This window comes from Lissotriton helveticus, chromosome 10 (genome assembly GCF_964261635.1).
Source record: "Lissotriton helveticus chromosome 10, aLisHel1.1, whole genome shotgun sequence".
Classification (NCBI taxonomy): Eukaryota; Metazoa; Chordata; class Amphibia; order Caudata; family Salamandridae; genus Lissotriton; species Lissotriton helveticus.
Window position 1 is genome coordinate 1,109,908,850 of NC_136071.1, and position 23,100 is coordinate 1,109,931,949.

Here is a 23,100-nt window from a genome sequence, read left to right on the forward strand (position 1 = left end):
GCAAGCATAAAGCCACGAGTGATAGTCAGCCTTTTGCCGGCTCCCAAACCTGCATTAAAAAGTCTAGGAGTTTGGCTGGAAAAAAATCTTACTACGGAAACCCAGGTTACTACATTGTCTGCTAACTCCTTGGGAATCATGCGTATGTTGAGCAAGATTCTGTCTCTACTCCCTTAGCCTGCGAGGAGGCTGGTAGTCCAGGCCTTGCTTCTCTCACGCCTGAACTACGACAACTCGCTTTACAAAGGTGCTCCCAAAGCAGTTATTTGAAAACTACAAATCGTGCAAAATGCTGCTGCACGCTTGCTGTTAGGGATACCCAGGTATGAGTCAGCTAGACAGGATTTCATTGATCTTCAATGGTTACCTCTTGCCCAAAGGATTGAATTTAAATCCCTGTGCACAGTACACAGATCCTTTTATACACTTTGCCCCCTACTTTATGCCAATTGGTTCTCTCCTACTTTCCCTAAAGACTTCTTAAATCAACCAATGCATGCCTACTAAGAGACATTCAAGTGAAGGAATGTCCTTTAGTTCTAGTGCGGTCAAACTTTGGATCACCCTCCCCATGGCCATTCAGTCCCCGAACAGTGAGCTGAGTTTTTAAAAATCCCTTAAGAAATATCTTTTCAACATTTGATCCTTTAAACCTCTGGCCTTATGGAGCAGTTCTCTTTCTTCATCAGCACTAGGATGTCTTCGGGTCGTCATGCGCTCTACAAATCCCCTATATAGCATAGGAGAGGAAGCTGCTCTATGGACCGCTTAATGCATTGTGATGTAGTGTTCTTCAGAGAGGTGCATTTTTAACTCTTTCCAATATTTTAGCAGCGTTGGGGCTGGCCTGATGGATACGCAGATGTTTCAGATCCTGGCTACAAAAAATGGAAAAGGCTTGCTACCTTGTGTTTTCCTTTTTTACGCTTCCTAGTCTGAAAGTTTCCTGGCTGTGGATGTCCTGAAAATCACAAGGGATGGTTAGCTTGTCTGCAAGATAAATAGGGGTGCTGGTAGTGATTAACTTTGTAACTGATGCAAATGGCTTTGTAACTGATGCAACTGGATTTGTAACTGATGCAGCTGGCTTTGTAACTGATGCAGCTGGCTTTGTAACTGATGCAGTTGGTTTGTAACTGATGCAGGTGGCTTTGTAACTGATGCAGCTGGCTTTGTAACTGATGCAACTGGCTTTGTAACTGATGCAACTGGATTTGTAACTGATGCAGCTGGCTTTGTAACTGATGCAGCTGGCTTTGTAACTGATGCAGCTGGTTTGTAACTGATGCAGGTGGCTTTGTAACTGATGCAGCTGGCTTTGTAACTGATGCAACTGGCTTTGTAACTGATGCCGCTGGCTTTGTAACTGATGCAACTGGCTTTGTAACTGATGCAACTGGCTTTGTAACTGATGCAGCTGGCTTTGTAACTGATGCAACTGGCTTTGTAACTGATGCAACTGGCTTTGTAACTGATGCAACTGGCAACTGGCTTTGTAACTGATGCAACTGGCTTTGTAACTGATGCAGCTGGCTTTGTAACTGATGCAACTGGCTTTGTAACTGATGCAGCTGGCTTTGTAACTGATGCAGCTGGCATGCACCCAAAACCTGGATGCAAGGGGTTCAATTCTTGCAGTGTGCTTAATTCACAGAGGAGGCATTGTGTCTATTAGCAGAGTTGTTTCGCTGTGTAAAGCCAATGTAACCTGCAATCAGTGCGGCAGTAAACAGTTTTCCACATGTCATGTTGCTCTATTGTGTTAATAATATGGGACTTAACTCTTGCACTGTGGTAATAAATATGTAAATGCGGTTGCTGTAGTGAAATATATTGGGCCACAATCTTTTCTCTGACATGGTAGAAATGAAGAAATGCTACAATTTGTATAACTACATCGTGTGTGTGTGGTTGTTGTGTGTGGTGGGCGTGTGTGTGAGCTTTATAACTCAGTCAGTTATGCATTTCTTGTGCCAATAACTGACAATCTCCAAGTATATATGGATATATATTTACGGAACATATTACAAATCTTCAGGCACGTCATTCAAATGCAGCCCAATGCCTTGTCATACAGAGCCAGCTCGTCCTGCTGCCAGGCCTCTCCTGGAGGTGACACACAAGGATGCATCACGTCCTCTTCTTGGCCAGATGGGCTAAGGTGCCCTTGGCATCATTCCCACTTTTCAGAGGAGTCCTTTAATACGCTTCTTACGTGGCATCTGTTCCGTGATTGCCAAGTGGCACCAGCACCTTTTGTGCAGTGTGAACACGTGCTGCACACGACGCCCAGAGCGAGCACCCCACAGTTCACGCGCTAATGCAACACTGCAAAGAGCTGTGTGTTTTACAAGACTCCCGATGCAAAGCACGCCTCAGCGCGCGCTCCGGGGAAGCTTCTGGAAGTTTCCAGCGAGGATTAACTCAGCCAAGCGCACAGAAACGATCCCGAGAGCATACAACCACCGGTAAAGTCTTATGGGCACATGCATCAAAGGAAATTGCATTCGCAAATGGTGCGAATCGCAAAATTCGTCCGTTTGCGAATGCAATTCCAATATTTGGGATGCATTAACATTTTTGTAATTTCGCAATTTAAGAAATCGCAAAATTGAGATTTCTTAAATTGCGATTGCATTTAAGGAATCTCAAATTGAGATTCCTTAAATGCAATGCATCAAACTTTAAAAATTTGCGAATTCGCAAATAAGGGGAGCAAATTACCATGAGTAATTTGACAAAACTTTTCAATGTTTCATGTTGTGCACACACGTGTGTGCACAACATATGTGCACAGATTGATTTCAGGGGTGCAACAGGGTGTCCTTTGGACACCCCTGCACCCTTGAAATCGCATTCTCAATTTGCGATTCGCTAATTGCTAATCGCAAATTGAGAATGTCTTCCCATTCATTCCTATGGGCCTCTATGCCCATAGGAATTAATTGGGAGGTATTCCTTAATTGCGACTCGCAATTTGCGAGTCGCAATTAAGGAATATTAAGAAATCGCAATTTATTTAGCGATTTCTTGATGCATTGCATTTTGCAATTCCTTAATTGCGATTCCTTATTTTTCGCAATTAAGGAATTGCAAAATGCAATATTGAGGCATGTGCCTGTTAAAGATTGTTTTCTGTGCTATATTTGGATTACACAAACCAATGGTTCATACATCTAAACAAACAACACATTCTTTGGCATGCGACAGAGGTCAGCACAATTATTTTAGTGCGTGGTTTTGGCTTTGACAATAAGTCACTGGGAAGTAAACTACAGCCAACCTGATTGAGATCTACACAACCAAAGCCCACTGAACAGCACACGCGCCCCAGCCATGCAGCGGGGGTCATCACCAATGCTTAATTTGAACCGGTGGTTGCAGGTGGCGCCCACTGTCACTAGTGTCGGGGCGACACTTCTCTTACCTCTTCAGACTTTGACCTACAGCAAAAGAAAGAAAAAACAACAAAAGGAGGTAAGGAGAAGGAAGAGAAAGATGAAAAATAGTGATAATGGGGCAAATCGGGGATTTTAATTAATCTGCAAAAGTTAAGTAATGGTAATGGAGGCGCGAGTGCATAGTTGTGGAAGGAAGATTCCTGAGGTGGAATCCAGACTTTGCTCTCTTGTTATTTAGCAGTGCCAACCTTCATCAGAACCGGCTGCAGGCTTTTGAGAAAAACTTTGGGCACCAGCACTTATTTTAAAAGTTAAACACCTACGGTGACAACCTCCTTCCAGGTCATTGCAGACACACTTTCCAGTCCCAGATATTTGTGTGATAACCTAAAGCATCATGGCTGACTTATTCTTCTTTTTTTTCCATTTAACTAACCGATACACCTGAAAATAATCATTTGTAGATGTGAAGGTCAGGACTGGAGCCAATGCCTGTAAGGACCTTGGGTGTGGTAGTCACCCAGCGTGCAACTTTGGTGGCTGGTTAGCGGGGAGTGATGCTTACAGTAAGTCTGATAGAGCTTAGGTGTGCACCCCTGCCTTGTCCGTGGGGATTGGGAGGACCCAAATAGGTAAGTGATTACAGCGTTCCCATCCTTCCCTGGACTGTTCGGCTTTGCTGAGTCGTAGTATGTCGGGGGGATGCTGGAAATGTCAGTCTATATATGACACATGGTAGTGGGCGGATTGGGGTTGATTTTGCATTCTTTTCCTGGAGACTCCTGTCTCGAGGCCAGGGCCGGACTGGCTGTAGCAGGCACCGGGCAATCCCCCGGTGCACCGCACGGGTGGGGGGCTGATTTGAGGCCCCTGGGGGCCGTTTTTGTTACAGGGCCGTTTTTTCAAAAACGGCCCTGTAACAAAACCGGACGAAAAACGGCCCTGGCAAAGAGCTCGGCGGCACCCCTCCCCGGGGGGCAGGGGGGTGGGGGTAGGGGGGGAGTGGGGGGGGGGTGGGCCAGCACTTTGCCAGGGCCGGTTTTGGTTCTCAGTCTGGCCCTGCTCAAGGCGAGTCTGCACCTCACAAATAATGACTGGGATGAGGGCGAGTGCGGCTACGAATAAAGATGATACCAGGAAGTAATTTGGGACATTCCTCCTCAGCAAGAAATACATGCATGGTGACTGACAACAGTGTGGGCTCAGTAGAGACAGTGGACGTTCACCAGAAGAGTAGCAGGTCTGAATCCTGGTGATGTCTCTGGTGTCACATCCTGTGATGGAGAATGCCTGTCCATCAGTGGGCTGCTTGTCCCAGCAGCAGCTTGATGGTGTCCACAGGCAATATTATCACTGATCAAGTAGGGCAGAGGTCTTCAAACTTTTGGATGCCGAGACCTCCCCCTGTCAACATTTTCAAGTGTAAGGACACCCTTCTGACAAAAAATTCTAAACCTGTAGACAGGGCCACTGAAATCATGGGGCTGGGGAGGACCAAAATATGCGACAAGCTTGACTAAATTGTGTGGGAAGAACATGTAAATAATGTTGTGTGATGCCTCGTATTTTGGGATAGCATTGCTTTATTATTTTGACATTTTTTACACACAATAACACTGAGGAAAGATTTCACCCCATCAGTACCGGTTTATAACCAAAATACAGCAATTAACATCAAAAAGATGTCTAGTCAACACTTGTGAAGGGCCTCCCACTCCGTAGGAATACGTGCTGCCACATTAGAAGCTCACCTGACCCTGGCTGGGAGCAGAAGGGGTCCCTTAAAACCCTGGTGGTCTTGTGCAGAGTTAGGCAGTTTACCCATGCCGCTTTCCTCTCACCCCTTCCCTTTCATCCCTCTCTCCTCTCCTCTCCCAACCGCGGATCCCTCTCTCACTTTGCAGGCCATTTTCTTTCACCCCTTTTTACAACTTCTGATCTCTTCCCATTCAACCTCTCACTTCACCTTTAATCACCTCTTGTCATTCTGTTTTTTCACTGCCCTCATCTATAACAGTCTCTCACATTTATCTCATGGCCTCTCAGGCCCTGTCACCTCCTGTTCCCCTCAGCACTTCTCATTCACCTCGTCGCTCCATTAAAATTGTTGTCTATTTGTATCTTACACCTCTCCAGTCCCCCGATTCCTCTTTCACATCTCCCCTTTGTTCTTCCATACCTTCTCGAACCAACATCCCTCTGCCCTGTTACCTCAGCACCAGTGCCTAATTTGGGCAGGTGGTTTCTGGTGCTCTGCACTGGCACCTAATTGTGCACACTGGCACTATGACAGTCTTCTCCATGGTGGCTCTGTTTGTGTAATTTAGAGGTGAGCAGAACAGCTGTTTACTATTTAAATATACATTAAAAATGATAAACTCTGTAGGGACATGGACGTAGCGATGGTTGCCGAGAAAGCGGTGTTTGTACATCGGGGATGCCCCAGGAAATGGGGGCAGATCTGGGGGGCGTGGAACAAGTTCAGAGGAGATATCTGTGAACCTCCCCAGATTGACTCGGATGAGGCCCTTTTGGAATAAGAGTCTCCTCCCCATGATTCAGTACTGTACGGTGGGTTTTTATTTTCTGGCTCCTTCTGGTACTTAGCCTGTGACTGCAGAAGGCTTTTCGATGGGGACTTACCTGTTTCTGCACTACCTATTTTCACAACACTACACACATGACTGTTTATGTCGTCTTCTCTATTTGCTGCAATACAAACAAGTTTAGTTAATTTAAAAATAGAAAATGGACCTAATTAGATTCATGATCCTTCTGTGTCTTATGTACTCTCATGATTATGGAACGCCGGCGTGCCCCAGGGTTGTCGGCACATGGGCCGTGTTATTATTGATTTTACGGAATAACTGTGACTACGTTGCGGCCGGCCCAAGGGGTTGTAGGCCAGACGCGGTGTATAAATGTGGAGTACAATAAAGGTCGTGGGAAAAAAAAAAGATAAACTCCTGACACCCATGCCATTCTTATAGCTTTGGGGGCTTGAAATAGTCTGAATAGTCACATTTGTACAAGTGTTGTGGTTGGTGGTTGCATATGTAGTGTCATTGGCCGCGCAGGCAAGGCAATGGGTGGGTGGTTAAAGTTGCAGTGGCCTACTGGTAAGGGCCCTGGTACATGTTTTTGCACAAATGAATCACTGCTCAGCACCCACCCAGTACTCCCTCTTTTACCCTATTGTTGCTGTACCTCACCCATAATATTAATAAAGGCATTTGTTGAAAGTGCAGCTACCCCAAGCGGGGTGTCCCATGTCTCATCAAATTATCTTTTTAGGTCACATATCATCTCTCAGCTATCTTCTCTCACAGTTTAACAGAAGCCCTCACCTTTTGCTCACACTCACTTCTTGCGTGTCCGCACTTTCATTCGCCACTTCACATTTCTCCTCATCCCTGACCTCTTCAATCAAATTCTCTTACTCCCTTGCTGTCCTCTCATCTCTCCTCACCGAGCATACGTGTCGGACCCTTATGCTCCTCTGGGCCTATGCCACTCTGCTTATTGTTCCCTAATTAAGGAAGGCATGAATTGCCTGTCTTGCTGTTTTGGTGAAGGCCACCCAGTTATGGAACTTGCACCCTCCTTTGCTTCACTCCACCAAGAATCTATTATCCTTTAGGAAGATATAACAATCTGGCTCAATGCTCTGTAGGTTACCCCATTTGGTTGCTTCTCCTTCCCCTTCTGTGTGTTTCTCATTTGCCTTCAGGCAGCAGATGGTTAGTAGCCCCATGACACCTTTTGGTAACAGTAGTGCACTACAAATGTAAATAATTATGATAGGCAGAAGCAGGGGAGCCACTAGACCTGAACTTTGGGGAGCGGGGGGGCTAACACTTCCAGCCAGGGTAGCCCTAGCACTGGTCGCAGATGGTGCAACAGAATTTTTTTGGTGCCCCCCTCCCGTTTCCTCCTTCTCCATGAATTCCCACACTACCACTCACCAACAATGCACCTCCTCTCTCTATAGCACCTTTCTGATAAAAATGTAATTGTTTTTATACCGCTACTCTTAGTTTACTCACACTCAGTTCTGTGATCTGCATTTTACATGTTCTTTGTAGCAGGCACATTAACCCTCTGCACTGTGTGGGTGACAATAGTGCCCATGTGAGTGCACGGTGAGCGATGCAACAGTGTGAGAGTAGGGTAAAAGGAGTGACTTAAGGGTGAGTGAGGTGACCATATGAATTTGGGTGCGGATGTAAGTACAGAGTGGGACAATTTAATGCATGGTTAGTGATGGGCTTGTTTGAGTGAGCTGCAGATTGAGCAGTGAGGGGGCAGGTGAGTGAAGTGTCACATGAGTGCAGGATGAGTAGTGTGCTCATGTGACTGCAGGGTGAGGTATAGAGTGAACAGCGCAAGTGCATGGTGAGTGCAGAGTGATCACTGTGAGTGCAGGGTGAGCAGGTGAATGGTATGAGTGCATGGCGATCAGTGTGAGTGCATTGTGATCGCTATGAGTGCAGCAAGAGCGTGAAAGTGAAAGTTGAGAATGAGGAGTGAGTTGTCTGAATGCAGGGTGCATTCTCAGACACATGAAGTAACTCAGCATGTTTTTGATGGCGGTGTAGGGTTTCAGATACAAGTTAAACTGTTGCTATTATGACATTAATTGTGAATCGATGGTGGAGGAAATAAATAATATGCTGATCCTGCAACAAACTTCCAGTACTATGGTTAGGGTAGCCAGCTCATTATTTTGATGGCCCAGACAGTAAAAAAATAAGCAGTCACCAAAAGCTGTATTTTCAGCACTTATCTGTGCATACTTAGAGCAGCAAATATACATATAATGCACTTTTAATTGTGTTCTAGGGCTGCCTCAATGATCCATGACTGATAATTAAAGAGAAAAAAGACAGAAAATTCACACAACAAATGAATACATACTTTTTTATTTTTAACTCTATTTAGTATCAATATGAGGTCTTTGCAGGCTCTTTAAACAACACATGGCAGGCATTTTGCTTTTGGCAACCCTACTTTATATTCCTTTCTATTAAATGCATTCTCACACTGCAGCAGTAAATGTCAAATATAAATGTAAGGAATAGGCCGAGTGGGGGCCCTGAGGGTAATGGCACCAGAAAAAAAAGAAAAGTCTCTGTAACCAGTTTACAAAGGCATGTAAATATGCAAATGGTCTTTAAGGACCTGTGAAAAACTCGGGAATGCCGGAGATAATACTCCAGACACTGCCCTGCCGAGCCCACATTAGCTCCAGCGGTACTTCAGTAGCCCAGGCTGAGACACATGACTGGGGAGGACGGGGGCTGAAGCCCTTGTAGTCATGTGGGCCTGGGCAGAAGTGTGACTGGGAATGCACTACCCTCTTTGTATCCCTCCATGGCCTCCCTGGGGGTTGCACCCAACAGTTTGAAGACCCCTGGTGTAGGGCCATGTGAATCAGAAGATGGCTTGTCTGTAATTTGAGTATCTCAGGGGGTGCGTGGGCCAGGAGAGATGCTGCTAAACAGAGCCCAAGCTGCCCAATTTTGTTCAGTGGCAACATTCAAAATAAATCAGGATGTGGTGGCTTCCATGTCACATCATTTATAAAACTTGATCCGAATAGCATGGAGTTCCCAGGGTCGCTTCCTAAATCATATCATGTCATTGTAGTATCCATTTCCTGAGACTGCTCCTGGGAGTTGTACATTTCAGGTTACAGATTTCAACCCTAGCAGCACAGAATCAGGCTTTTAGTATTCTGAGATGGATACATAGATTGATACTATATTTGGCAACGCTATCACCCTTCAATTCCTATGGCTGTCATGCTGATACAAAACAGCAATCCATCCCTGGGAAGTGTTGTATAATACAGACTTTCCCCATTAAAATAGATCTGACTTTTTTTTATAACTGAAATTGTGGATTGGTGGAGTGGGTGTGGGTGATGAGTCAATGGTTGGATGAAGGAGTGGATGCATGGATGGATGAGCAACTGTGCTGATGGATGAATGGATGAGCAAGAGAGTGCATGGATGGATGGGTGACTAAGTGCCCATTTGGGTGAATGAATGGGGTGAGAGCGTGCCTGGATAGATGACTTGCTGAATGGTGAAGGCCTAGATGGGTGAGGAGGGCAAGACCACAATGATACAACACAACTATAGTGGAGGGTGACGAAAGAACAGCATGCCTATCAGGTCCTGAATTATTATCCACACAAGTGGTCCCGTGGCGGAAGTGTGGCCCTTGACATCGACTGCGATAGTTGTAAAGAACCCTTCTTACAAGTAAGGTTTGTTATGAGCTTCGTGCATTTTATTATTTTTTAGACAGAAATCCTGTTCTTGAATAACTAGGATTCATAATATCAATAAAGTAACTTAACTAGGTGTTGCTATTTAGTGACAGCGCAGTGCAAGTGAATAGAGTGCGCATATGGTGTGCACATAGCAATATACACATATGACTGATAGGGACACTGTGATCATGTCTACAACACTTGTAATACAAGTGGTGAAATCCACAATCAAACGTAAGACACTGTCCACAGTAGAATTTGTCGATGTTTCGAACCACATTGCAAAATTAATTAGAAAAGGGTCATTATCAGGATGTAATATTCTAGGAGGCACCTGAGCTGGTCATCTAATCCAGGATGTGGCTAAATCAGTGGGTACCATATCCAGTTAGCTTAAGGGGAAAGTTGTTATAATATTTACGCTTGGTTTGGCACCAAGCAGTAGCCAAGCTGGACAAGCCCTGGATTCATTCGTCCAGTGCGCTTTATGAAAAACAAAATACCATTCTTTAAAGACGGTTCTTTCACGGCAAAGGATAAGTGTGATTATTAATAATCATGCTACTGCTAGGTGCCAGACCACTTTTACACATCATAACTACTTTCTCAGTAATCAAGCTGTAATAGAACCAACAAAACTACTAACCATGAAACCCTACAAGTGTGACAATTCAGATTATTTCAGGCCCCCAAAGCTGTAGGAATGGCTTGGAAGGCAGATACTATGCATAAGGTATATTGATTTAATAACTACCTGTTATTGTGCTCGTCTCTATATCAGACAAACATCTCCACCATGTGTCAGACTGTCGTAAGCACCACTGTTGACAATTAAGTGCTGGTGCCAAGCACCGGAAACCACCTGCTCAAATTAAGCACTACCCTTTTCCCACTCAATAAATCTGATTGGATATAGGCTCTGCAGACATCTGTGCCTGCCTTGGGACAAGCCAATTGCCTCTGCCACAGCCTTTTAAGGCTCAAGGACTTAGGATGCAGAACGTGGCCCATGTCTGAATAAGATATGGTTATGGGAAGGGGAGGGGAGAGGAGAGGATGGACAGAGAGGGAGCAAGATTCAGCCTTACCAGCAATGTGCACAGAAAAAGGATGCAACCTTCACCACATAGAACATGTCAATGAAATGGGTATAGGCTGTTGAACAAACACAGCTCCACACTTCATGACTGATACAACCAACCAATGACTGATCATTATGTGAATGACACTTACAACAACCTATGTTCAGGACTACTGGAATTGCATGATTTTGCGACTTTAATTTTTTCTGCAGAACTATAGATTTGCTTCATTTGCCATGTAATCCATCATTTGCTGTATAATCTCCAGAGTTAAAAAAAAAAGTTTCTAGCTCAAATGGATCAAAAGTTATTAACGCCTCCGACGCTCATGACGAGCTCAGCTCGTCATGACCGTTAGAACGCTCAGGTGCGGGGCTAATTCCCCTGCTGTGCTGGGCGTTCTAAGGAACGGGCGTGGTCATGACGAGCTCAGGTCGTCATGAGCACACGAGAAACGTGGCTCATGACGAGCTGAGCTCGTCATGAGCACCGGAGCGCGGTGCGCGCTCCCCTCCCCCCTGCACAGCGGGGGAATCGGCCCCGCAGCCAAGGGGTTAATAATGGTGTGTCGAGCCTCCCCGCATTGCGGGGGCTATGGGAGCCTCTATTATGCCCCTGTTGGGCTGTAGAATGCCATTCGCAAAGGTTGACTGGTCACCTTTCTGTTGCTTATTTCTGTCTATGGGTAGCAAACTGGTACTAACTATGTGAAACTTTTGCCCAGGTAGAGTTAATATGTGTAAAAGTGACACAATAATGAGGTAATATTATCACAAAAAGTGCTGGACTAGGACAAATAATTTGCATAATTTAGTCAATCCTGCCATCATAGTTGGTCTTCCCCTGATGCATAATTCCAGTGGCCGTGTCTGTGGCAGAGTGAGGCGTTAAGTCAGGCCCTTCCTCTGTGTAGATCATGCAAGTCAAGTTCTTTAAATGAGCCTGTACTAGTGCTTAATTTGAGCCGGTGGTTTCAGGTGCTCAGCACAGGCACCTAATTGCCAGCACTGGGGCTTATGACAGTCTGACACATGGTGGCGCTGTCCGGCTCATTTAGGTATGAGCACAACGACAGCTGTGTGTGATGATTAGTAGCTGTGTTTGTATTGTCATTGCCAACTTTGTGTGATGCAAGTGGAAGTGGTATCCCGACGAGAGCCCTGCTACTTATTCCTTTACAAATTAAGCACTGGCCTATACTCACAGGCCCTGAGTACAGGCACTTCTTATTTTTCTCACTGAGAGCATCGCCACTTCTCTAGTGCTGAGGAGAGTACCCACACTGAAGGTAGGCTCACTGGCTGCTAGCACTGGTGAGCACTAGGCTGTCAAAAAGGAGCCTGTCTCTGGCAGCCAAGGCCCTTCTGTAACCCTGAGCTGAGTCCCCGCTAAACTATTCAGCGTGGGCTCATTTGCATAATTTCTGGCTATTCACCACCATGCTGTGTTTGATAGAGCAGGATCCATCCAGGCCATGTGCTGCCAATCACATACACACTTGTGAGCATTTGTGCAAACACAGGAATCCAGGCAGCCCAGTGGCAGCAGCAATTAAGAAAGTCATGGGGAAGTAAGCAGTTTAAAATGGCTTTAATCCCACCTGAGTCTTTTGTGTGAGTGTCTGTTTATGTCTGCCTCTTTCTTTCTGTCTGCGTGCAAACTTGAGAAATTATAGTATTGTACCAAACAACAAGAAATAACAGTAAGGAAGCTGCAAATATAACAAAACATGGAAATGTAAATATTCATCACATTTGGATTTTATTTTCGGTAACAAGTTAACCTGTTTTGTTTATATAAACTAATTTCTCACGTGTTTTGGTTTCTGCTGCAACTGTCCAAGAAGTCTTTAAGTATCATCATGTCTTGCCCTTAGCCCCAGCCTTGCCCCGCCCACTCACCACACCTCTAGCTCATTTTAATGAGTATCTGCACTTATTTTTTCCCATTTAAAGCACTGTGCAAGCCTTTGTGAGACAACCAACACTGACTCTATCCAGAGTCAACGCTGTTGGAATTCCAACATCTCACCTGACATCTGCTAGAAGAGTGGGCATTCCTGGCATTAGGAAAAAACATTTTGGCAGAGATACTATTTGTGAAAGTTACCCCCCAACTTGCTTGAGCACAACTAGGAAAGTGTTGACTCCATTTTCCATGCCCACATTCAGCATTCCCTAATGAGAGTACCTCCTTATGCTGCAATATAATCCTCACATGTATTAACTAGGGGTGGGCGGCCTTTGCGTAGTAGCGCTACCCAAAGCTCCGCAAAATGGTAAAAAATCTCCGCGGGCACACAAAAGTTCTGCGAACATGCGGAATTGCTTGTTCTGCCTGTTCACTTTGCTTTTTTTCTGTTCGCGAACGCTGTTTACGTGCTCGGGGAGAAATATCTCGCGAACACTCATTTTGAAAGGGCGAACAAGCAAAAAATTCAGCGAAGCTGCGGATCGCGCTATTTTTGGCAATTTCGCCTTCTTCGCGCTACGCAAAATTACCCAAATTCCGCAAATTCCGTGAGCGCAACCCAATTTACCGCCCAGGCCTAGTATTAACAAAGTGACGTTTGCACAGGGACTGAGGCTTCTGTATTTATTAGCAGCCGCGGCCCGTGCAGGTAAGAGCTGTGGGACGGTGTGGCTGGGTAGGGGGAATTTCGACAGACGAGCACAAGGGGAAAATTAATTATTTAGTATATTCCCTCAATGGCGACTGTCGAAATCCTCCCCACCCGGCCCCACTGCTATTACCTGCATGGACCGCGTTTAATAGATTGGAATAAGTAACGGCGGGAGCTCCCGGGACGTTGGAGCAGCTGCGTCACACCATGAAAACTGAGGCAAAGGAACGAAGCCAACAGGCTGTCACTTTACAATGGCAAACGGTGACAGTGATCAATGGCTGCGCGAACAAACTGCAAGCAGCAGCTGAACACCTTCAAAGCGCGCTCAAGCCCACGTTGGTAATTTTCACAAATGAATCCAGTTGCCAGTCGTCAGATTTTTTTGACAACTCCTCTGTGAAAGTTTAATGAAAAAAATCTTGAAGAAGACGCAACCTAAATGGCGGCTTTGTGGCCAGTCTCTCCCTGGGGCTCAGTTTCAATGTTATCCAGCGCCAGCATTTGCGAGGAAATTCAGCTAGGTTTATTGCAATAACGCCAGAGGAATCCCACAGCGATTTGACGCTCCATGATGGTGATTTCCCAGGAGCTATAAAATGGTACTCCAGATCACTGGAGGAAACTGCTTCTTCTCCTCAGCTCCCTTGGTATGGTTTCAAATATAGGCGCCGATTCACTAACATTTTGTATCAGTTCTGCATCACCTTTTAGACGAAACCTCAACTCATAATGTATTTGTGGATTTACTAAGTCACACTGCCTTGCGATACTTTGTTTCAGGGAGGCGTGCTACTCTCTGGTTTACAATCCTTCCAGTAGTAGATTTACATTTTTTTTTCTTTTTATAAATACTTTTTATTGAATATTAAAGAACAAAGGGGCATATTACCAAGCAATAGCGATAATTATCGCTATTGCTTGGTTAGAGACAAAATTTTACCGCTGAGCTGCGGCGATTTTTATCGCAGATAAACCTTGGTATTACCAAGGTTTATCGCAAATGCGATAAAAAACTGCCGCAATGCATGAATATCGCTGAAATGTCAGCGATATTCATGCATTACCGAGCTAATGCTCTTACCCATGTTATCCACCTCCCATTGGATAACATGGCTAAGAACTGCTCAGGGCAGGTGTTAGCTTTTGGAGATATTCGCGCTTAGCGCGAATATCTCCATAAGTTGGTAATAGGAGATAGCGATGTTAGCGACTGTTTCCAGTCTCTAACATCGTGGCACGCCCACTTTGCATGTCATTAGTGATAAATATCACTGACATGCAAAGTGGGGCCCAAGATGGTCGCTATCTCCTACTAGCTGTCGCTAACTGGTGTTAGCGACAGCTAGGTAATAGGGAGATAATTTTATCTCCGCTTTCTTGGCTTTTAAAGCCAAAAAAGCGGAGATAAACCCCCTTGATAATATGCCCCATAATCAGTATAGCACATGATTCACATCGTATTGACTAATTAATGTAAATGGAGGATTCTGCCCTCCAGTAGTAGATTTGGTCAAAGTCAAGTGGCATCAGCTGGTTAGTAAATCAGTCAATGGCAGGCCCTAACTTATTACTGCTGCATACCTGCACTTGTCCTAACACCACAAGGTGGCTTCTTCCCTTTGGGTTTTACTTGCAAGTGGCATATGTATTGTTTTTATACTTTAGAATTGTATTTTAATGCTGCTGGGTTGAGAACCTATTTTTTCACTGCATTTGTACTCTCTGGACTTGCGTGCCAAGTTTGTGATCTTGTAATTATACAAAAACCACGCAGGATAAATGCCCACTGCTTATCTGACAAGAGCTACAATTCAGCAACGCTTTATTGGGGGATACATTTTTATCGGGTAACAATTTCAGGCCCTGATTCACAAAGGTAAAATTATTCTTTTGTGTAGGTTTACGATTGTTTGCTATCCACAAAGAGGTTTACGAGTAGTATCTTTACTAGTGATGAATCTTTGCACTTAAAAGAGAGGTCTTTTCATGTGCGGAGACTCCGCACTCGCAAAGATAGTACTCGTAAACCCCTTTGTGAATAGCGAACAATCGTAAACTTACACAACAATGTAAGCTTACCTTTTTGAGTCAGGTCCTCAGTTGGGACCCTATCTACTTTGAGTTGGACATAATGGTTAATCTGAGTTCTTATCTTTGGTGAAATTTTTGTTTTAAGTAAGTGACCGTATGTTGTAAAATTAAGCAACATTACCCACTATGACTATATGAATAAGTCTCCTGGGCCATTGAATCCATGATGCTAGGAGAGCTTGCCATATTTTTTCAAAACTGGACTGTATGATCTTCAGATGGGAGTGTGTCGTCCCTCTGTGATTAGTTATTCTATGGCTGCATTTTATGGCCTCAGAAAAGGTTAGAAAAGCACTCAAAGACTTGTTAATGTTGTTTTGTTTTTAAATACTTAGTTGAAAATATTATGTGGCAATCACTGTTATTAAACATTGCAATGTGAGAATTTATAAAATATACATTTGATTATAGTTATCAGAGATTTTTGACAAAGACAATAGGTCTCCTTTATATATGTTGATGTGCTGAACCCTTGATACAGCCAACATGCTTACTTTTTATATTTTTGTGTTCTGACCCTTTAACAAAGTCAGAAGGTCTGCCTTATTTAAAATGACACCCTATATATTGTTACACGACATAGTCAGCCATGCACAGAAACATAGAGCTGGCAGGCCCTGCACCCAACCCCATGACGTACACGGCTGTGTGCAGTGGAGGGTAGGCATCCAGGCGCATTGAGTGCAGGGTCTGGCCACAGGCACCCAAGCCAAGAGTGGCCAAAGTCTGTGCATGGTGAAGAGTTGGGTGCCCGAAGGGGTTGGGCTCCTGCAGAAGGTTCAGCGCATGGCCTGGCCACAGATATATGGCCAAGGAACATATATGAGGAGTTAAGGAAAGTATACCTATACTTACGTACACTTATTTAGGATCTTTTCAACCTTGATATTTTGCCTACAATATTATGCTAGGGTGATAGTATTGAGACTTTATATGGTAGAATACCATAATTTATTGCTTCTAAATCTCATTCACGTGAATGACCTCATTGTTGGCTATGGGCATCTTAAGTGACAGTGGCTTTTTCTACCTTCTACAGGTTGACAGGACAGAGGTTATCCGGACCTGCATAAACCCCATATTTTCTAAAGTGTTTACAGTAGATTTTTACTTTGAAGAGGTTCAGCGACTGCGGTTTGAAGTCCACGACATCAGCAGCAATCACAACGGGTTGAAAGATGCAGACTTTCTGGGTGGCATGGAGTGCACTCTCGGACAAGTGAGTACTGCCTTATCCTTTCATTTGTTTGAAATTGTCCTTTGCATGGTTCGCCATCCAAAAGTATGGAATAAAAATGTCCCACATTATTTCATATGTAGACAATATTTTAAAATGATTTGGGGAATAATTTTTGTAGCAAAGTTGCATTTGGTTAGAGATTACAAAGAACAACCATATCTCCTCCATTGTTTCTCTTTTATCGACATTCATGGTGGCAACTGATCACTTCGAACTAATAATCTATAAGTGCTAATGGCCTTCATTTCATTAACAAATGTCACCTGAGCAGGTGTTTGAAGGTGAAAAAAGCATTGAAGATCCAAAAGTGATCAGGGAGTTTGTTCCAGATGAAGGCAGCTTGGGATCAATAACAATGTTTGGCTTTAGATATTAGTTTGAATTTGGTAGTGCGGCTACGGACTCTGTGAGACCCTTCATGTGGTATATGTAATGATTTTTGTTTGTGATAGTCGTGAGAACCCTGGAAAGTATTTGACCATAAGACAGGCAACTTTGAAAGTCATTCGGACATTGTCAAGTAGTTATTCCAAGGAGTCCTTCCTTGGCGGTGTGACCTTTTTTCTTAGATCAAAAATTGATTAGACGGCTGTGCTTTTCACCATCTGGGTTTTGTGCACCAGTGTACTAGGTAGGTCTCTATATAAAGCATTTTGATTACTTAATCCCTGTGATAGAACGAGACATATGAAATTTGGAAGACAGAAGTAAGGATTGACTGACTCCCATTCAAGTAAGAGATATAGAGCAGCTTTATTAATCATAGTATGTCTTAATCTCTCCAATGAAGCTGAAACCAAATAGGATTTTTTTGATGAGTGTAGGTTACATATCAGAATTTATCATCAACTACAAAAATGATGGTCTAAATATTTACAAAACTATTTACAAAAACATCACTCCTTTCGGTGTAGCTTTTCAATTATTAACTCCAATAGGGGTGATGTTTTTGTGCACAATATTTAGCATACTATATTTTTGACAGACAATATTTAAGACATGATATTCCATTACAATACCAGGGGTGGGTTAATACTAGGCCTGGGTGGAGACCAAAAACTCTGCCGCGCTACATGGAGTTCTGTAAGCAATGGACTGCATTAGGTCATGCAAAAAAGGCATAGGTGGCAATGTTTTTTGCTTTGAATTTTTTTTAGAATGTGCCACAAAGTCTTGGGGGATCTGGGAATCTGCTGCATAATTATTTTAAAAAGCTCAGGCTGCGACACCTTTCCAAAAAATACCCCCTGGGGTGGCCAGGGCCCGGGGTCCGTGTAGATAGTGGTAAAGGGAAGAGAGGCATGTGGCTCCCCAGGGCCAAAATATAAATATAAATGGAGGGAGTAATTTAAAAGGCCCTGGAAACCCGATCCACAGGGGGCCGTGACAGGTATTGAAAGGGAAGGGGGGAATGCTGCCCATCTCCCTGAGTCTTTAAAGGCCGCAGTGACCCCATCCCCAGGGGCCTGCACAATTACTGAGTCCCTGGGAGCCCACCCCCATGGACACCGTAGTTTCTGTACCCACCCTCGGCGGACAGGCAAACATATGTTTGTTCCTGCCTGGCAGGAGAATTTTTAAATCTCCCCTCAAACTGGAGCACTCATACAAGCCTGCTCCCAGTTGGCAGGAGAATTTAACATGCTCCCGCCAGTTGGGAGCAGACCTGTGTTCTGTTGTTCTGTTTCCCTGCCCGCAGGAATGTGGACAGGGAAACAGAACACATATTGCTCCAGACCGGAGGGTGCATGCAAAGCTAGCTGCTCCCTCTGAGTGGGAGAACCATGAGGGGAGTCGGCTGGAGCTGCAGGGGTCCTGGGGCTTCCGCGCAGCTCCCAACATGGTACTTGATGGGGGTGCACAGTGGGCACCGGGGCAAACACCTACATTTAAGGCTGGCTCCAAGGGATGGGGTACCAAGATATTAGGCTTGGGGAGGGGGCCCACTCCCCTTTTTAATTAGATACCGCCGCAGGGGATGGGGTCCTCAATGTTAATAAGGCCTGGAAGGGGGAGCCATGCAGCACTCTTCCCATTTATAATGTCCTGTGGCCCAGGGATGAGGTCCCCCCAGGGCCTAATAAGTCTCAGGGAGGGATCACATTCCAACCTCCCCTTTATAATGTATTGCGTCCCTAGGGGATGGGGTCCCCGGGGCCTAATAAGGCTCGTGGGGGGGTCCTATGAGCCTGTTAAAGTTTGAAGAGGGAGTGGCGCATGAACCTGTCTGCTTTTTTCCTCAATTTGGCCTCGGGGGATGGGGTCCTCAGGGATTGATAAGGGTCTGGAGTGGGGCCGCACTAACCCCTCCCCTTAGAACTCAGCCCTCGGGGATGGGGTCCCCAAGGCCTATTAAGGCTTGGGGAGGGGCTGTATCGCCTTCTGACCTTAAGATATATGTTTCTGCCACAGGGGATAGGTTCCCCAGGGCCCAAAGGCCAACCTTACGCAATGCTGCTGTTGCAGCGCAGGTTGGCTGCCTGCAGGGGGCTGGATATGGGGCCTTGTGGCATATGGTGGGGTTGGCCATAGGGCCTAGACGGTGACCAACTCCCACTCTGCATGGCTAAAGGCCATGAACATTGTGGGTCTGGCTGCCTGTGGGAGTTGTAAGCAGGGCCTGGCTATAGGCTGTGCATGGCAGGGGGATTGGCCACAGGGCCTGGCTGCATGTGGGGGTTGGCCACAGGCCCTGAACTGTGGCCAACTCCCCACTGCTCATGGCCAAAGGCAGTGAGTAGCATTGGGTTGGCTGCCTGTGGAGGGGGGTTGGAAGCAGGGCCTAGCCAGAGGGGGTTGGCTTTATGTATGGTAACAAAATATTACATTACATTAAAGAAAACCTAGAAATTTAATTAAAACATCAGCGTTTAATGTAACTTTATAGTTAGGTCAAATGCTCAGTAACAAAGTAATGTTTTAAACTCTGAAAACCACAGAAATTATAGTTATCTCAAGTAACTATAACTCGTTTCCTAGGGTAACTATAAGTTGTGCCCTCACCATGTATTGCTAAATTCCACAAATATTACATTACTCATGACATCTTCTATGACATCATCAATAATATCACTGTAACATTTGAAATTAAAGTATTGTTGAGAAAACTGTGCATGGCAGGGGTGTGAGTCTTACAGTCCACATCTCAACCCCATGTCTTATTCATTTACATGCGGGATTGATTCAATGCTTATACCAAATTCATGGTAATATTATGGAGCAAAGCACTTCAGGGTACAATTTGGTACCTATCAATATACAATACAAAAGCTCAGGGCCGGACTGGGAACTGAAACTGGCCCTGGCAAACTGCTCGGCCTGCCCCCTGGTGGGTGCGGGGGGAGCAGCCGAGCTATTTGCTCGGGCCAGTTTCGCCCGATTTTAATACAGGGACCTAAAACTGGCGGCCTACCGGGGAAATGCCCGGTGTCCGCTACTGCCAGTCCGGCCCTTCTCAAGCTAAATAATGATTTCATTCCACTTTCATTGTTCTTTCATCAATTCCCATAATTTCTATCCAGGGTTTAGCAGCACCTATACCACCTGGTGAAAATCACCCCAATAATATCAACCTATGTACCTATATTTTACTGAACTGTCAATAAAGAGAGTTGTAATAAATAAATAATAACATAATTGCATAAAACCGCTTCTACGAACAGAATGTTGCACATCATTTTCCATCAAAATGGCCTACACACATAAGGGCGTCTGTATATGATATATCACAGGCATATTGCTTAATAGAACCATTTGCACCATTATTCCAAGTTGGTTCATAAATACCTGCCCATGCTATATGGCGAGATTAAATGCCATTAATTGGCATTAGACTCATGCCAACATTTAGGTTATGTTTTAATACCGAGTCCACCACTGAAACTTAAACTTGGTCTCTGTACATCGTTTCCAGCTGCGAACTTCTGTAATACCCATTTTGCTAATGTCGAACTTGGCCGTCCCAGTCATTAGCGTTCAAACATGCAGCATTTTTGATTGATCGCATATACATAGTTCTCAAAAATGTCTTATTCAATAAATGCATTTAGGACACATACCTAGGTAAATTTTCATCTCAACAATCATTTTATTTCACATTTGTATCCCAGAGAGGAAGTAAAACATCTTCCCTTGGCAATCTTTGCTAACATAAATTTCTGACCTGTTTCAGAACAATAAGAATTCAAATGTAAAAAACAATATACATGCCACACCTGTCAAATGGCATCTCTCAGTTCTGGTGTAATGGAACACAATAATTTGCTTTGAGAATAAGTGCTATTTTGGATGTTTATTGTATACATGAGTATAAATCAGAGGTTTGTATACATTGGCTGTCTCTGTCTTACATAGTTGGGGAACAATTCCATCATGTCACTCTCTCCTGTGTTATCCCAGCAATCATTGTAATATACATTTATATCCCATAAATGTACTTTAAAATCTCTATTGACATTCTAAGAATTATAGGTGATTTATTGTCCCAGATTTCCAGAGGCTGTTATACAGATCGTAAACCCAAAATACAAGATGAGATGGTAATCCTGGGAGCCCAGGCTAAGCAGCCTGGATGGCAAACATACTCTCTTTAAAGCAACATTCATAAGGCAGCATTTATCAAACCACATCATCATCTAGTGCTAAAAACAATAAGAGCTCGCATTCAACAAGAGTGTTATCTAAAATGGCTTTTTTATATTCAGTTCAAACCAGAAGTAATCACAGTTCCCGATCAAAAAAAGCATAGTTGTTCCACCAGAGTGTGTCAGCAGTCAACACCATCTTCCACGGGGGGCTGAATAAATGAAGTATAATATAAGGTGGAAGCAGTGGCGGCTGGCAACCTCACGAAAGCGGTGAAATAAGCGAAGTGCCCACCACTTCCCAAAAAAACTAAATAAATCACCCACTCCTTCCAAAAGCCCGTAATTAAACATCTCCTCCCAAAAGCACAAAACAATACACTAATTCCCTCCAAAATCCTTTATAAAGCAACTCATCCCTCCACCCAAAATAACACTAACATTTTAAATAACTAAAAGTTGAATAAACAGTATTTACCGACTGCCACACGTCGTCCTGTCCTCCTCGGTGAAACTGCAGTCTGCTGTTGAACTCCCCTAACCAATCCTGGTGCTGCTCTCATGCTGCATGAGACAAGCATCAGGATTGGTTGGAGTGGGTTGGTCAGATGCTCCTTTAGTCCCAGGAGGTCTATGCTTGCTAAGACAGCTGTGTGGTGAGCTGCAAAGTGTGCATGTCAGGTTGGCCGTTGCAAGACGGCCGGCTAAACTGACATGCGCACTTTGGAGCATCTGGCCAGCGCTCTAATCCTCTATGCTGCCAATCAGCAGATGAGGACACGCCTCTTTCTTGGCTCAGGGCACTGCGAGTGATGTGCACATTCGAAAAATAAAATGGCAATGAAATCATTTATTTCATTGCTATTTTATTTCTTCATGGGTGTCTCTCTGCAGGCGGGGGTCGACGTTCACCTGCCCTCGTGGAGAAACCAATGCTGTGTGGAAGTAATCACAGTTCTTAAACAACTATCCATTCCACCAAAATATGTCAACACTCAGTGTGATTTAAAAAAAGGAGTGATTTAAAAAAAAGGACTATATGAGAAATGAATAATGTCTTTCTTCCACAGTCTACAAATGTTGTATTCTTGACATAATGACTGCAAATCAGTGGCGTCACTGGGGTTGGTGTCACCCGGTGCGGGTAACTCATGGTGTCACCCCCTCTCGACTTACAGCATGGACCACCTCTGTCGAAATGTACGGCGCTAGGTACTGTCTTACTCCCTCTAGCTCCCTCTCTCTGTCTAGCTCCCTCTAGCTCCCTCTCTCTGTCTAGCTCTCTCTAGCTCCCTCTCTCTGTCTTACTCCCTCTAGCTCCCTCTGTCTCCCTCTCTCTCTGTCTTACTCCCTCTAGCTCCCTCTGTCTCCCTCTCTCTCTGTCTTACTCCCTCTAGCTCCCTCTCTGTCTTGCTCCCTCTAGCTCCCTCTCTCCCTCCTTCTAGCTCCCTCTCTCTCTCTGTCTTACTCCCTCTAGCTCCCTCTCTCTCTGTCTTACTCCCTCTAGCTCCCTCTCTCTCTGTCTTACTCCCTCTAGCTCCCTCTCTCTGTCTTACTCCTTCTAGCTCCCGCTCTCTCTCTCTTACTCCCTCTAGCTCCCTCTCTCTCTCTTACTTCCTCTAGCTCCCTCTCTCTCTGTCTTACTCCCTCTAGCTCCCTCTCTCTCTTGTTTTACTCCCTCTAGCTCCCTCTCTTTCTCTGTCTTGCTCCCTCTAGCTCCCTCTCTCTGTCTTACTCCCTCTAGCTTCCTCTCTCTCTCTCTTACTCCCTCTAGCCCCCTCTCTCTTACTCCCTCTA

General features: G+C 44.7%; 1 protein-coding gene across 1 annotated transcript in view; it reads left to right on the forward strand.

The window, feature by feature from the left end:
• The window catches only part of CPNE4 (copine 4), a 1,493,383-nt gene that overhangs the window by 672,418 nt on the left and 797,865 nt on the right, over nt 1–23,100 (forward strand). The window contains exon 3 of the mRNA XM_078663874.1: nt 16,520–16,699. Within this exon, the coding sequence (XP_078520000.1) occupies nt 16,520–16,699 (180 nt within the window). The remainder of the gene's footprint in view (nt 1–16,519; nt 16,700–23,100) is intronic.